This window comes from Ammospiza nelsoni, chromosome 8 (assembly GCF_027579445.1).
Source record: "Ammospiza nelsoni isolate bAmmNel1 chromosome 8, bAmmNel1.pri, whole genome shotgun sequence".
In the NCBI taxonomy this organism is placed as follows: domain Eukaryota; kingdom Metazoa; phylum Chordata; class Aves; order Passeriformes; family Passerellidae; genus Ammospiza; species Ammospiza nelsoni.
In genome coordinates, this window is record NC_080640.1 from 1,214,724 (window position 1) to 1,229,723 (window position 15,000).

Here is a 15,000-nt window from a genome sequence, read left to right on the forward strand (position 1 = left end):
ATCTCTCCCTTTACCTCCAAAAACCGAGGCCTGCGTCAGTTTTCATCTGCTTTCCCTCTTCATGTGCTGTTTGTGTCCAGCCAAAGTTCATTTCTGCAGGAATCTGCTCAGGCAGGAATTCCAGCCCTGCCATAACTGATGGGAAATGATAGAGAGCATGGATGGAAGGGAACTGCCTTTGGGATGGGGGGAGAGGAAAGGAAAGGAAAGGAAAGGAAAGGAAAGGAAAGGAAAGGAAAGGAAAGGAAAGGAAAGGAAAGGAAGAAGGAAAGAAAGGAAAGGGAAAGGAAAGGAAAGGAAAGGAAAGAAAGGAAAGGAAAGGAAAGGAAAGGAAAGGAAAGGAAAGGAAAGGAAAGGAAAGGAAAGGAAGGAAAGGAAAGGAAAGGAAAGGAAAGGAAAGGAAAGAAAGGAAAGGAAAGAAAAGGAAAGGAAAGGAAAGAAAGGAAAGGAAAGGAAAGGAAAGGAAAGGAAAGGAAAGGAAAGGAAAGAAAGGAAAGGAAAAGGAAAGGAGAAAGGAAAGGAAAGATTTCTCCCGTCATTTTGCTGGCCATGGGTGGGGTCCAGCTGAACGTGCCCCTCCCTGTCCATGTGGAACTGGAGGATCCTGAGGTCATTCCCAAGCCAAACCAGTCTGTGATTCCAGGATTGATTCCAGGATGTGAACTTCCCAAACCCCTCCTCTGATTTCCATTCTCATGCCAAGAGCTCCACAATCAATTCTCCCTCATGGGCACATCCCTGTGTCCTGTTGGGTATTGAGACACCGCTGGCTGCAAGCCAGCATTTCATATAATATTTAATATTTCATTTCCTACTTCATTTCCTATTTCATTCCTCAGGAATATTCACAATATTTCACCTGGTAACTTCTTTTTTTTTTTCATACTTCACGTGCGTCTCAATGGGAGCTGAGTTACTCAACTCAGTTACAGGTTCGGAAAAAACCGGTTTGTATTTATTATTCTCATCCTTTGCCAGGACAGGGACACGGGAAGTGCCGTAATTGAAGCAGATAACTCCGACTTCCACTCCCTGCGAGCGCATTGTCATGCACATACATCTTGATTAGATCATTTGCCTCGTGAAAAGGAAGCGTTTTTGTGCCGCGGTGTCTCAGATAATTTCCAGCCGAGTCTGCCGGCGGAGTTCTCCGCCAGCAACATTTCAATTCGATATTCTTCTGGCCGCTGTTTATTTTTCCCGAGTGCTGCACCTGTCCCCAGCAGCAGGTCGCGGCTCCCGCACCGCGCTCGGGGCCTGCAGGGGAGCATCCCCTGTGCCGCTGGGGTGTGCTGGCATCCCTGGCATCCCTGGCAGCCCGACTGGCACTGGGGCTGCCCCGCTCCCTCCCTCCCTGCTGGGAATGCTGCCACCTCCTCTGCACTCGTGGTCACACCAGGAGGGCTCCGGGCCGGGCACTGCGGGCCCCTGCACGGCCACCGATCCCTGGGGAAGGGGCGGCGCTCGCTCCGTGCCCCCTCTCACCCCTGGCACTGCCACCAAAGCCTTTAACCCAGCGCGGGTGCTCAAAGGGCAGCAGCAGAACCGACCCGAGCAGCACAAGCACGTGAAAAAATACCGGATGGTTTGGGATGTTGGAAAAGTGGATTGGTGACAGGGGGAGAGGGGCGCGATTCATTTCCAAGCCTTACAGATCTTCTGAAGGGTGTAACAAAAACCGCGGGGGGGAAGGTTTTGGGGAGAGCATCCCCTGCAGCCTCGGGACAGCAAAACCAGATTGGGGGAAGGTTTTGGGGAGAGCATCCCCTGCAGCCTCGGGACAGCAAAACCAGATGGGGGAAGGTTTTGGGGAGAGCATCCCCTGCAGCAGGGAGCATCACGTGGCTCTGGAGGAATCTGCTTGATAAACATTTTGTGGGCACGGATTTGTCCCCAAAAGCCACCAGCTCGGCCCCCTGCGAGCGGGAGTAGCTGTGAATGGAGGAATTCCCGCTGGTTTCCAGCAGAACGCTCCGTGCCCTGTGAGGAGGGGTCGGGCCGGGAGGGATCCGCATTGCTCGGGCCTGGAGCACCCGGCTCTGCCTCCTGCCTCCACCCCTGCTGGCTCCACACAGCCCGCAGAGACCTTTTAGCCTTTCCAGACAGGAGCACGTTTCAAAGCGCGAGCATCTTGCACAGTTTTCCAGGCATTTGTACAAACGGAACGGCCCAACCCATGCACTCAGGATACTGCAAAACAATTAAAGTCCGAATCCCTCAGGTACCGGTGGCACATTCTGAGACTCCTCTGGGTGATTCCTGCCGGGTCCCCAGACCTCAGGGCCGCCCTCCCAGGCACGGAGCCCCTGCCCAAGCCCTGAGCTGAAGCAGCTCCTGCCGCTCCATCCCTGTGGCGGGGATGCCCCGGGACGCTGGGGAGCAGGGGCAGAGTTGTGCTGCCTTTTTAGGGCTAGCCCAAACTTCCCCCACCTGCAGCACATCTGGGCAGCTGTTCCCCAGGGGATTAAGCAGCAGCTGAGCCTGTCCGTGGGTGAACAGAGCAGGAATGACCCCATGAGGCTGCCCTGAGCAGGGGCAGCTCTGGGGCGGTCGCTGTGCGTGGGGCAGCCTTGGTCACTGGTCACTGCCCTGCCCGTGGTCACTGCCCAGCGCAGCCCCGGCTCTGGCATCCCCAAACACCAGAGCCGGGCTCCTGCCCCGCTGCCTCCCTCCTCTACCACTGCCAAAACCCTTCCCCGTACAAATTAAACCCAAACCGGAGAGTCGCTGCCGTCAGAACAAACCTGGGGTGAATGTTTCCTCAATTTATAACCGAGGCCAGCACTGATAGGTTTATTTTTCACAAATGTAGCTCCAGTCCTAAACCCGGGCTTCACTTCCCTGCAGGAATCTGCTTGACTTGGAAACCGCTACTTTTTTTTTTTTTTTTTTTTTTTTCTTAAATACCTTCACATCTTGTAGCCGCACATCCCTCACAGAGCTGCTGGAGCTCTAGGAAGTATCCGCGGTAGCGGAGAGCTCGCTGGAGATCTCAGCAGTTATCCCTCCTCGAGGATTAACCAATGCTGCGGGAGTTCCTGGGCTAAACTGGGAGAGGGAGGGGAAGGAAGAGCAGAAATAAACAAAATAAAACCTCTCGCAGCCAGTCGCGTTCTTTGCGCATCGCTCCGGAGCAAAGCGCGGAGCGGCGGGGCAGTTCCGGGAGCCCGGGCCGGCCCGGGATGCTGCAGGAGGCGCGGCCCGCGGGGATTCCGGCAGCTGGCACCATGTGAGCGGCGCGGGCGTCCCGCGGAGCCAGGAGCGGTGAGTTGGCACGGGGGACACCCCGGGGGCCGCGTCCCCTCGGGACAAACTGTTGCGTTCCTGCGGGGCTGCGGGGCCGGGGATGCGGGAGGGGGATCCGCGGCTCGGCGGCGGCCCGGGACGGAGCGCGGGGATGCGCGGGGCGGCCGCGGGGATGCGCGGGACGGAGCGCGGGGATGCGCGGGGCGGAGCGCGGGGATGCGCGGGGCGGCCGCGGGGATGCGCGGGGCGGAGCGCGGGGATGCGCGGGGCGGCCGCGGGGATGCGCGGCGGGGCCGGGACGGGCCGGGGCCGGGGCCGGGCTCGGGGCTGGCCCCCCTGCGCTCCCCCCGGGGCCGCGCCGCCGATTCCGCCCCCGCGGGCGCCCCGCGCCTCCCGCCCGCCCCCGCGCAGCGGAGAGCGCGGGGGGCGCTTGCGCACTGCTGCGCCCCCCCGCGCACCGCCGGGCCCCCCCGCGCCGCGGCCGGGCCGCGCTGCCGAGAAGTGTATTAAAGCGCGGGGCGCTCCGCACTCTCCGCTCCGCCGTGCGCGCTGCCCTCCGCGCGCCCCGCCGCGCCCGCGCAAGGTAAGCGGCCGCCCGCGCGCGGGGCTGCGGGAAGGGGCGCGGGCGGGGGCGCGCCCGGCGGAGCTGCCGCTTACCTGGGACGGGCCGGGCGCGGGGCTGCGCGCAGCCTGCGCGCCCCGGCACTGCCGCGGCCGTCCCGCCGCGCGGGGGCTCCGCGCGTCCCGGCCGCTTGCGCGCGCGGCTGCCGCGCGGCCCTGCGCGGCGCGGAAGGGTCTCCGGGGCGTTTTTGCCCCCTCCCGAGCGCAGGAGGGGAGAGCCGAGCGCTGCCGGAGCCGCCGCGCCGAGGCGGCCGGGCTAAAAGGCAGAAAGCAATTAAAACTCCTCCTTTCGGATTAACAACCAAAAATTGATCGATCTGTCAGGAATACTGTTGATTTATGAAAGGTGCTTATTTCCTTGGTATGGAGAATTTTATGTTCTCTAGGTGAAACTGAGTTCACCCAGCTCCAGAGTAGATTGATGTTTTAATAAAAATAAATAAAGGGAAAAAGCTCGCCCGGTCTTTGGGGACATCAACTCTCAAATCGCGGAGTTAGACTAACAAATCAAATCGCGTTATCTTTACATTTCACATCTTTTAATCTAAAAAAATAAAAAATTTAATTAAGTTTAAAAATCGCGGGCAGCGCCGTAATCTTTATCACCTCAAACTTTTAGTGCGAGGCTTTTTAAAAAAAAATTAAAAAGTTGAAATAAGAAATAATCAATGGCCGCTGGCGGGTGCGCGGGGGGAGCGGGAGGCGGCGGGGCCGGGGCGCGGAGCGCGGCCGCCCGCGCAGTGTCCTGTAGATGGCACACGGTCCCCACGCTACAGAGCCAGAGCGGCGGCGGCGAGACGGGATCTGCCGAGGGAAACGGCCAGCTCGGCACTTGTTGTTTACCCAGACCGGGGCGCTCGGAAATTCCTCGCAAATTCAAGCCCGAGGGGCGCGGGGAGCGCCCCGGTGTGGCTCCGGCCGCCCGCGGGCGCGGGACTCGCGCGGCGGGCGGGGTGCGGAGCGCGGAGCGGGGCCGATGTCGGGGCAGCGGGAGCGGGGGAGCGGCCCGGGGGGCCCCGGCCGGGCCGGGCGCCCCGACACGTTTGTCTTTGCAATGGAAATCGCGGCGGGACAAATTGCTTATTAACAGTCGGGAAGAAGCGGCGGTTTCCTTCTTTCTTCTTTTCTTTGCCTGTTTTCATTCCGGCATGGCCCCCAGCTACGCTCGGGGCAGCCTCACCGCCCAGCAGTTTTCCCTTCATTTCAATATCCTAAAGAAAATGCAAATCACCACGCTGCGGCCTTTTTAAAAAGTTAAATTAGCAACAGCTTTAAGTGACTCCATTAGCATGGAAAACATACAAATGTTTAATGTGGGAATAGCGCGGCTTTCGGAGCTGCGGAGCGCGGCGAGGCGCGGGGCTGGCGCCGAGCCCGGCCCGGGGGTCCCTTGGGGCGGCACCCCGGGCCCCGCACCGGGGCAGGCACCGGGGGGCTCCCGCGGCTCCCCGCGCCGCCGCCCCGCTCCGCAGCTTTAACTATCGGCAGGAGCGCTGCGGCCGGCGGGGAAACGGCCGGGCGGCTCGGGCCGAGGGGACGGGGACCCGGCCCGGTGCGTGTCCCCCTCGGGCCGCCCTGTCCCTGAGCGCTGCGCTGCCGGGATGCGGAGCCGCCGCCGCGCCCGCGACTCTCCCGCGGCTCGGCCGTGCGGGAACGGGCTGCGCTCACCGCCCGGGCCGGCCTCCGCCGCCGCTCGCCTCGGGGATAAAAGCGCCCGTGACAGCCGCAAGTTTTGCTCCGCCGGTGCGGCGGGGCGAGCGGCCCGTAGCGCGGGGCTGCGCCCGTTCCCGCGGCCCCTAGCGCGGGAGCCCCGCAGCGCCCGTGTTTCCCGAGCGCCGGAGGAGGATGTGCCCGCATCCCTGCCGGGCAGAGCGAGCCCTGACCACGAAAGAGTTAAGGTTTCTATTATTCAGTCGAGGTCTTGTTAGGATGTAATCTGCATTTTCTAACTACTGCGTAATAAAAAGTGAGAAGTTTTGAGACACCTTTCTTGATTATACCTTTGGCGATACTTTAGGTTTTACATTTAATTTGCATTTTGTTCTTAGTGAATATTGAAGTCTTGAGTGGAGGATTGAATTTTATTAGGACATCTGGACTGACAATATCAAATCAGACACCAACGTCCCAAAGCATGCTAAAATTTCAGAGTTAATTAGAACGAAGTGTGTTTAATTAAAGCCAATTATAATATCTGAAATTATCTGATCGATCCTTGTTTGTTCAGTTGGAGTCAGTTGATATTGTTCCGCCGCACGGTGGGACCTGTCCGGCCGCCAGCTCCCCGCGGCCCCGGCTGCGCGCCCGCGCTCTTCCGCGGGGGTGGCCGCTGCTCCGCCCGCGCGGCTCGGGCCGCCCCAGCCCCTTGCCGGGGTCCCGGGGGGCAGAGCCACGGCCGTCCGCAGCACCCCCGGCAGCGGCCCCGCATCCCGCGGGGACCGGAGGGCAGAGCCCGCTCCGCGCCCCGGGGCCGCCGGGAGCCGGGCAGCGCCCGCGGGGAGATTTACCGGGGAACAGCTCCCGTTGGGCGCACGGCTGACAGGACTGGCGCTCGGGCACGGCAGAAGTTTAAGCTTTTTTTTCCTTTTATTTTTTCCTTTTTTTTTTTTTTATAACTAATTTTGATGTAACAATATCGGGGCGCAGGGCCGCGGGAGCGCGCCAGGGGCAGCGCAGGGCCGAGAGCCAGTTTGGGTAAAACAGCCCTGCGCCCTCAGGGAGTTCCGTGACCCCGAGCCCGACCCGCCAGGCGGCCGCGCAGCCGGGCCGTGAGCCGCGCAGGGGCGCGGGAGGTGCGCGGTGGGCCGGCCGAGGGGAGCCAGGGCCAGCAGGCGCGGCCAGGGGCAGGGACAGGGACAGGGACAGGGACAGGGACAGGGACAGGGACAGGGACACGGACAGGGACGGGGACAGGGACAGGAACGGGGGCAGGGACAGGAACGGGGGCAGGGACAGGGACGGGGACGGGGACGGGGACGGGGACGGGGACAGGACAGGGACAGGACAGGACAGGGACGGGGACAGGGACAGGGACAGGGACAGGGACAGGGACGGGGACAGGGACGGGGACAGGGACAGGGACAGGGACAGGGGCAGGGACAGGGACGGGGACAGGGACAGGGGCAGGGACAGGGACAGGGACGGGGACAGGGACAGGGGCAGGGACAGGGACGGGGACAGGGACAGGGGCAGGGACAGGGACAGGGGCAGGGACAGGGACGGGGACAGGGACAGGGGCAGTCTCCCCGCGCCCTGCCCCGAGCCCGCGGAGCCTGCGCGGGGCGCGGAGCTGCTCGGCCCCCCGGCTATGGCCGGGCTCGGCTGCGCCCCCGGGGCGGCCGGACCGCAGCGCCGGCTCCGTGCGCTGCGCAGCGGGCCCGGGATGCGCAGGAATGCGGAGCCGAGCTCCCAAACGAGCCCGGCGCGGGTGAATCCGTCCCGAAAGGAGAGCGGCCGGGCTGGCGGCGGGGCCGGGGAGCCCCAAGGCAGCGGCGGCACCTCCCGGCCTCGGCCCCGCTCCGCTGCTGGGCCGCGTTCGGCCCTGGCCCGGGCCAAGGATGCGCGACCCCCCGCGCAAGGGCCGGGCCGGGCCCCGCGGCGCTGCGCCCCGCGTTAGCAGCGCCTGCCCGGCAAGGAGCGGCCTGGAGCGGCGGCCGAAGCGCTGCCGTACCTGAAAACACGCCGAACCACCAATTTACCCGAAACCACCAATTTCTCCCTCCTGCAGCACGGGGGTTTGTAGAGATTCGCTTCGGTTACACCCGGCATAAATTACGCCCGGTGTAACCCAGCTCGTTGGCGACGAAGGCGCCTTCCGACAATAAAATTGAAATACGGGGCTTGGCGAGCTGCGGGGACCCGGCCGAGCCCCCCAGAGCGGGGCCGGGGCCGCCGCCCCCCGCTCCCAGCGCAACTTCCCGCTGGGAAAGTTTGTGCGGTGGGAAGCGCGGAGCTTGGCAGCGCGGGGCCGGCCCGCGGCCGAGGAAACAGCGAAATTACCAAAATCACGCTCTCCAGCTTGCGTGATTTAAACCGTGAAATGAGAAATAAATAAGAAATAATAATAAGGAAAAAAAAAAAGTGAAATGATTGAGATAATAGTCCCGAGGGGGGAAAAATCAAATGCTAAAGTTTCGGGGGATGCTCTCGGGGCGGCGGGAAGCGGGGATCGCTTTGGGGTGTCCGGCCGCCGTGCGGGGCAGCAGGACGCGCTGCGGGGCGGTGCGGGGGGCGCGGAGCGGGGCCGAGCCGGGGACAGCTGGGCTGCGGCCATCTGAGCGGCTCCGCCGTGACATCTGGGAGCCCGCTGGTGTGTGGCACGCGCATCGCTTGATGTCGCTATTTAAATGCAAATTTGCGGGGGGATCACTGAAGCCTCACCCCGTAAATTCACACAAAAGGGAGACTTGGCGCCGGAGGAGGAGGAGGAGGAGGAGGAGGTGGAAAAGGAGGAGGAGGAGGAGGGCCGCGGAGCCGGGAGGGCTCGGGCCGCCCCCCGCAGCCGCGCACAGCCCCTGCCCGCCCGGCCCGCGCAAGGTGCGCGGAGAGCGGGGCCGCAATCCTGCATCCCGGACCGGGGCTGGGGACCCGGCCGCCGCTGCCCTCCGTCCATCCCTCCGTCCCTCCGTTCCTCCATCCCTCCGTCCATCCCTCCATCCCTCCATCCCTCCATCCCTCCGTCCCTCCATCCCTCCGTCCCTCCATCCCTCCGTCCCTCCATCCCTCCGTCCCTCCATCCCTCCATCCCTCCGTCCCGGCGGAGCCCGAGGAGCGGCCGGGGGCGGGCGGCCCGCGGGTGCCGGCCTGGGGCGGTGCGGGGCGGTGCGGGCAGAGCAGCAGCAGCAGCAGCAGAGCCCGGGCGGGCTCCGGCCACCGGCAGCTCCAGCCAGCCAGAGTGACACACACACACACAAAAAAAAAAGAAAAAAAAAAAAAAGATAAAGTTGGTGAATGATAAAGACCGTATTTTCCACGCTTTGGGTGCAGGACCAGATGATCTAGAAAATGAGCTGAAATAGATTCAGGCTCAGAGCCTGTTGTGAGGAGCAGCTGATTCCCCCATTCCTGGCCAGATGGCTTCTGAACACAGATTTGCATTCATTTTCGCTTAATATCGTCCAAAATAGTGGGGCAGCTGCATTTGTTGTCAAAAAGGTTTAAAACTCCCTTTCTTTCTGGGGCAGGATCGTTACCTTATGTGATGGGCTTATGGAAGTTTTTTTTTCTCTCTCCCCTCCTTAGTCAACAGTATCAGATTTAAAAGGATTTGTTTTAAAACCTTCTAATTTGGTAATCAGATTTAAATCGCCTTGGCGCGTGTAATCTGAATTAAAGATACTGTAAATGATTTTAAGCTTTCGTTAGCGGAGGGGAAGCACCAAGTTCGGCGTTGTTCATTTGAGGAAATATCTTGCAATAATAGCGGCGCTGGGCGATTTTTACCTTATTTTTAGGAGGGAGCGTTTTGCGGGCTGGGGGCACCCGCAGCCCCCGGTGCCCGCTGCGGGCCCCCAGACGTGTCCGTGCCACCAAATGCCACCGCGAGCGTGGCATTGTTTGGGAACTTTGGTATCTCTCTCTGCGCGATAAAAGTGTTTGGGTTTGTAATCTGCTCTACTGTACCTCAAAAGCTCCGGGCTGGTTATGAATACAGGAATTTTCTTTTAATTTCTCATGAATAGTTTCCATACACTTTGATTTAAGGTTATTAACATTCTATAGACAGTGGCATCTTTAATATGTGGCGATCGCTTCTAAAGACTAATCTCATTACCCTCAAATAGTCATAAAATATGATTTTATTATACTTACGTATTTAATTAGACGGCCAGCAATGTAATGGATTTTGAGATCGGGTAGAGCAACAGCTTTGATAATTCACTTATCTTTGGCAATAGTCATTAACCCCCAACACCAGCAAAATAGATTGCTTTCTAACACATCCCTTTTTTTTCCCCCTCTTTTCCCTCACCCCTTGGAGAAAGGGGATCCTGATAACGCAAATCGGACTTTCGATTTTCACCCATTCACTCAGATATGAGCGCCGATTTTCCCCGAGTTCGGGAGATATTAACGCGGGGACGTGGGAAACTCACAAAAATAAATACCCCAAAATAAAAAAGCGATTATTAAAAAAAATATAGTACGAGGAAGTCGTAGCCCACACTGGGCGGAAAAGGCTCATCACTTGAGGAGAAGATATATAGGTATGGCATGTAAATATATATTAAAAATATATCAATATGTATAAAATATCAGTATATATAAGAATATCAGTATATATAGGAATATCAGTATATATAAGAATATCAATATATTTTAAAATCAAGATATCAAAAAATCAATATATATCAATACATAAATATACATATACATATAAAAATGTATATAAATATATAACCGGAGATGTAAGTACATATTTCTATGGAGACACACAAGCAGGGGTGGCCAGGGCGGACCTAAGCCGGGGCTGGCTCTGCGTGCGCACAGCGAGTGTCAGGCACAGGTATCCCCGGCCGCGGCCGCTCCGCATTTACAGCGCGGGGGCGCGCAGGGGCGCACCCGCGTGCCCCGCTTTGTCCGGCGCGGGCCCCGCCGCGACCCCTGCACGCGGCTCAGGGCCGCTGCCCCCGGGGCCGCGCCGTGCCGTGCGGTGCCGGGCCGGGCCGGGCCGTGCCATGCCGTGCCGTGCCATGCCGTGCCGTGCCGTGCCGTGCCGCGCCGTGCCATGCCGTGACGGGCCGTGCCGTGCCGTGCCGCTGTCGCTGTCACCGCCGTGCCCGGGGGGGCCGGGCCGGGCGGGCGCGCCGCCGGACCCGCGCTCCATATATGGGCATGGCCACGCCCCCCGGGCACGTCACGCGTGACGCCGCGTCTCCCGCGGCGGCGGGGCCCGGCTCCCGGGAAGGGGCGCGCTCCTCGGGGAGGGAGGGCCGGGCTCTGCGCGCCTCCGTCCATTCCGCGAGCCGCCACGGGCCCGCGCCCCGTTCTCCCGTGTGCCCGGCAACACCTCCGCGGTAATCAGGATTTTTTTTTTTTTTTCCCCCCCGTTTATTTGTCTTTTGGAGCAGGAGAGCCTTGCCAGAAAGTGGTCGATTCAGCAGTGTCCTGAAGCTTTTTTTTTTTTGCCGAGCCGGTTTTTACTAGGATGACACCACGTTGAGCGCGTCTGCAAACAACAACAACAAAAATATTTATTCTTTTTTCCCCCCCTCCCCCCTTAAAAAAAAAAAAAAAAAGCCACCTCGCAGTGTCGCCGGCTGCAGTTATACTTTTTCCTTCTTTTTTTTTTTTTTTTCTTTTTCTTTTTTTTTTTTTTTTTTTAAACCACCAAACTGGAACGCCATCTAACTCGCCGCACAGAAGTACTCAGTAAATTGTTTATGTCGTGCCAATACAGGACAGATTGAAGAAGGAAGCAAGACTTGAACTGGGCTTTTCTCCTACTGATCACAGGGAGTAAAGTCATCTCTTATATTCCAGTCGCCAAGGAGAGAGAGAGAGAGAGAGAGAAAATCAAGCAACAACCAACCCACCCCGTATCTGACATTTCCCTCAATTTTAACCCCTTTTGGTTAGGAGCTGGTTTTGCCCAAATTTGTTTTAATGTTTGGGATTCAGGAAAATATACCGAGAGGTGGGACGACCATGAAAGAAGAACCGCTGGGCAGTGGGATGAACCCCGTCCGCTCATGGATGCATACTGCTGGGGTAGTGGATGCTAACACGGCCGCCCAAAGGTACGTCTGCCAAATCCTCTCCCGGCGCTTTTCTCCTCCTGTATTTCTCATCCCGGCCGTAAATCCCCCCCTCCCTTAACTCCCCCCCCGCCCGCCCCGTATCAGTTACAGCCTCCCCGCTCCGCGCCGCTCCGCGCTCTCCGCATCCCCCCGCGTCCCCCCGCGGCCGCGGAGCCTGCGCGCCCCTTCCCGCCGCTCTCACCCACGCCTTGTCTTGTTTTCTCCCGCAGCGGCGTGGGGCTGGCTCGGGCGCATTTCGAGAAACAGCCGCCTTCCAATCTCAGAAAATCCAATTTTTTCCACTTCGTCTTAGCTCTGTACGACAGGCAGGGACAGCCGGTGGAGATTGAGAGAACAGCTTTTGTGGACTTTGTGGAGAAAGAGAAAGTAAGTCTGCCAGTTTTCTCGATTTTTTTTTTTATTTTTTATTTTTTTTTTTACAATTTTTTAAGCGTAATTGAGCGGAGCAGAGAGCAGAGCTCATTCCCAGCACGGCGGCTCTCCCGGCACTCAGCGGCGCCCACGCCACGTGCGGCTCCCCCCGGTCTCACGGCCGCTCCGAATAAACCCCGCGGTTACAAACTTAGCGCCGACTTGTTTTAAACACCGCGAAAACGGCAAAACATGACATATTTGCACCGAGCTAATGACATCATCGGCGCTCCACACCAGGAGGAAAAAAAAAAAAAAAGAAAAAAAAAAGAAAAAAAAAAAAAAGAAAGGTGACCGTGGGCTGAATTTCTGCAAACTGTTAATTCCGAGCCGCTTCAGGGACGAGAAAAATGGGCAGCAGGAGGAGGGCGATATTTTTCATGCTAAATGTAATTATTTATCGTTACTTGCAGGAGCCAAACAATGAAAAAACTAACAATGGGATTCATTATAAACTTCAGTTATTGTATAGCAACGGTAAGTCGTCGTTCTCTCATTTTTGAGCGTCCGTGTGCCGCAGAAAAGTCTGATTTTTCCTTCCGAGGCCTTTTTTTGGGGGGAGCAGGGGGATAAAGGGTATAAAGATTTCGAGATTAAAATTACACGCGTGTAAACACGGCTCTTTCCTTGGCATATAAGGAAAACAAAACATAAAGGATCGATAAGTCAATGGTACTTCACATGATTAACCGGTTGGGCTTGAAGTGGAAAGTAAAAAAGGGGATCGATGGCTGCTCGGGCACTTTTGAGGCACTTGTTTTTTGAGTTTGGGAATTGATGGCAATTATTGGGATGGGGCGAGCGGGCGGAGCGGAGCCCCGGCCCGGCGGAGCCGCTTCCTCGGGCGCGGAAAACCCGCGGGGGCCGCTCCGCGCCCGCGCCCGGGGTCCCGCGCGTTCCCCGGGGCCGCGGCCGGGGGGGCAGGCTCGGCCACGGCCCCCGAGCTCCGGGGTCGGCACAGCTCCGTCAGCGGCTCAGTCCCGGCTCATTTTTATCGCTATTATTGTTATTTTGAATTTTGAATTTTGAATTTTGCCCTGCAGCCGGCGCGGGGCCGATCCCTGCCCGCTGCGGTTAATTGCCTGACCTCACCCTTTCCTTGTGGGACTGGGGGGGCTCGCTGCCGAAATCCTGATCGGAATTCTCTCTGTGCTTTCCCTCGGCAGGCGTCAGGACGGAGCAGGACCTGTACGTTCGGCTAATAGACTCCATGACCAAACAGGTGAGAAAGTTTGTGCTTTCCCGGCCACGCGAGTTCCCAACTTTGTGCTGCGCCCGTGCTGGGGAGGGCGGGGGGCGAGCGAACCGGAGCGCGGCCACTTCCCATTGAGCTGAGCGGGTAAATCAGGGAGCTGCTGACCGAGATCCCGGTTACCGGAGGATATTTGGGAAACAGAAAACCGTGTGTTGTTGCTTTGCGAGGCAGCGTTGAGATCATTCGGTGGCGTGTGTGGCATGGAGGACAACGTCATGGGAACAGATGTTTGATATAATTAATTTAGTGAGGGAGAAAGGAAAGGGGAAAAAAAAATCCCACCGAGTTACCCAGATTTATTTTAAAATGCACTTTTCCCTCTCTGTAACTTTTTTTTTTTTTGGCGATATTTTTTCCTCGGTGAGGAAAGGGCAGCCCCTTCCCTACACTCCGAAACTGGCCGGGATTAGTCCTTTTTCTTTTATACAGCGACCATCCAGTAACGCGAGACGTTTATTTGGATTTAAAAGTTAAATGTGCTGAGGTGAAAAGTCATCTTGTTCTCCTCTAGTCCATATTCACCTCTCAGCCCCCCATCTCCATAATTCAAACTCCATGCTCCAGGGGTCACCCAAACCCGTCCATTTCCCTGAGATCAGCTTCTGTTTCTTCCTCAAACCTCTGTCATACCTTGTAAATAACATAATTACAAGCAGTTCCTTATTAAATTATTTAACCTGTCTTGGTCAACTTTTCCGATGATAACTACGTGTTATCAGCGTTGCACCACAGCAATTATAGACACAGAGCTTGGGATTTAATCAACTTTATTTCTTTTTTCATTATTTTTAATTTTTTTTTTTTTTCCGGAGAGGCATTTCACAACTTTAATTTTTTTTTTTTTTTTTAATTACTATTTGTTAAAAATCTTTTGGGAGAATAGGGAGGAAGGTGAGAATGAGGAACAATTTCCAGTGTTCTGGAAATCAGATCCCAGCGCTGGAAATTAAAACCATTCCGCCAGTGTGCCGGGCTGTAGCACCGCTGCCGGCTCTGCCCTGCCGGCCCAGGCCAGCCCGCTCACATCCATTATTTCGGGAGCTCCGCAGCCCCCGAGGCGCGGGCGGGAGAGTCCCCCGGGTCCGGGTGGGCCCCGCGCAAGCTGCGCGCACGGCCGCGCTGCCAGCCCGCAGAAACTTTCCGCCCAAAGCCGGGCTGGGCGCTAAAGCCTCCAGCAGTAAAAGAGTGGGATTTCCTCGCGGAGAAAAGCAGCGCTGACAGGCCAAGTGCAATTACTCTGACAAAGACGGAGGCGTCGTAGCCTTCAATAATTATTTCGCTGGGTTACAGAGCAGCCTTTTAAACTCCGGAGCGCTCTCGAGTTGACAATGTGGGTTTATTTCCTTTGTATACAGCAGCTAAATGTTTTCGGAAATCGCTGTAGTGGTGTAATTAAGAGGCTGACATAGGCAGCTATAAGTTTCGTTAGCGCCGAGTAAAGGAGCAGAGAGGATGCATTTGAAGTGCGCTTTTATTGTCCATTTCGGCTCGTACCTTTGCAGCAGAAAAAGGGCTGAAAATAAAGGCTTTTAATCTCTCCTCGCTGACGGGAGAGGAAAAAAAATAGCCCAGTAACTGATCAAAGAGTCAATGGCGCTGAACCGACAGTTTATGGATTTCTGTTTGTGCTACAAAATAAAAAATAAATCACTTATAAATACGCGGTTTCATCAGAGGAAAAGTAACAATCGCCAGAAGTTATATGGC

General features: G+C 57.4%; 1 protein-coding gene across 14 annotated transcripts in view; it reads left to right on the forward strand.

Moving 5' to 3' along the window:
• Nucleotides 1–10,005: 10,005 nt before the first annotated feature.
• The window catches only part of EBF3 (EBF transcription factor 3), a 125,270-nt gene continuing 120,275 nt past the window's right edge, over nucleotides 10,006–15,000 (forward strand). For 13 of the 14 annotated variants that reach the window (XM_059477279.1, XM_059477266.1, XM_059477273.1 and 10 more), the window contains exons 1-4: nucleotides 11,215–11,606; nucleotides 11,837–11,993; nucleotides 12,452–12,515; nucleotides 13,205–13,260. In XM_059477279.1, the coding sequence (XP_059333262.1) occupies nucleotides 11,473–11,606; nucleotides 11,837–11,993; nucleotides 12,452–12,515; nucleotides 13,205–13,260 (411 nt within the window). In that variant the 5' untranslated portion in view covers nucleotides 11,215–11,472. Of the gene's footprint in view, nucleotides 10,074–11,214; nucleotides 11,607–11,836; nucleotides 11,994–12,451; nucleotides 12,516–13,204; nucleotides 13,261–15,000 lie in introns of those variants that run through there. The other variant, XM_059477267.1, reaches the window with a different exon arrangement.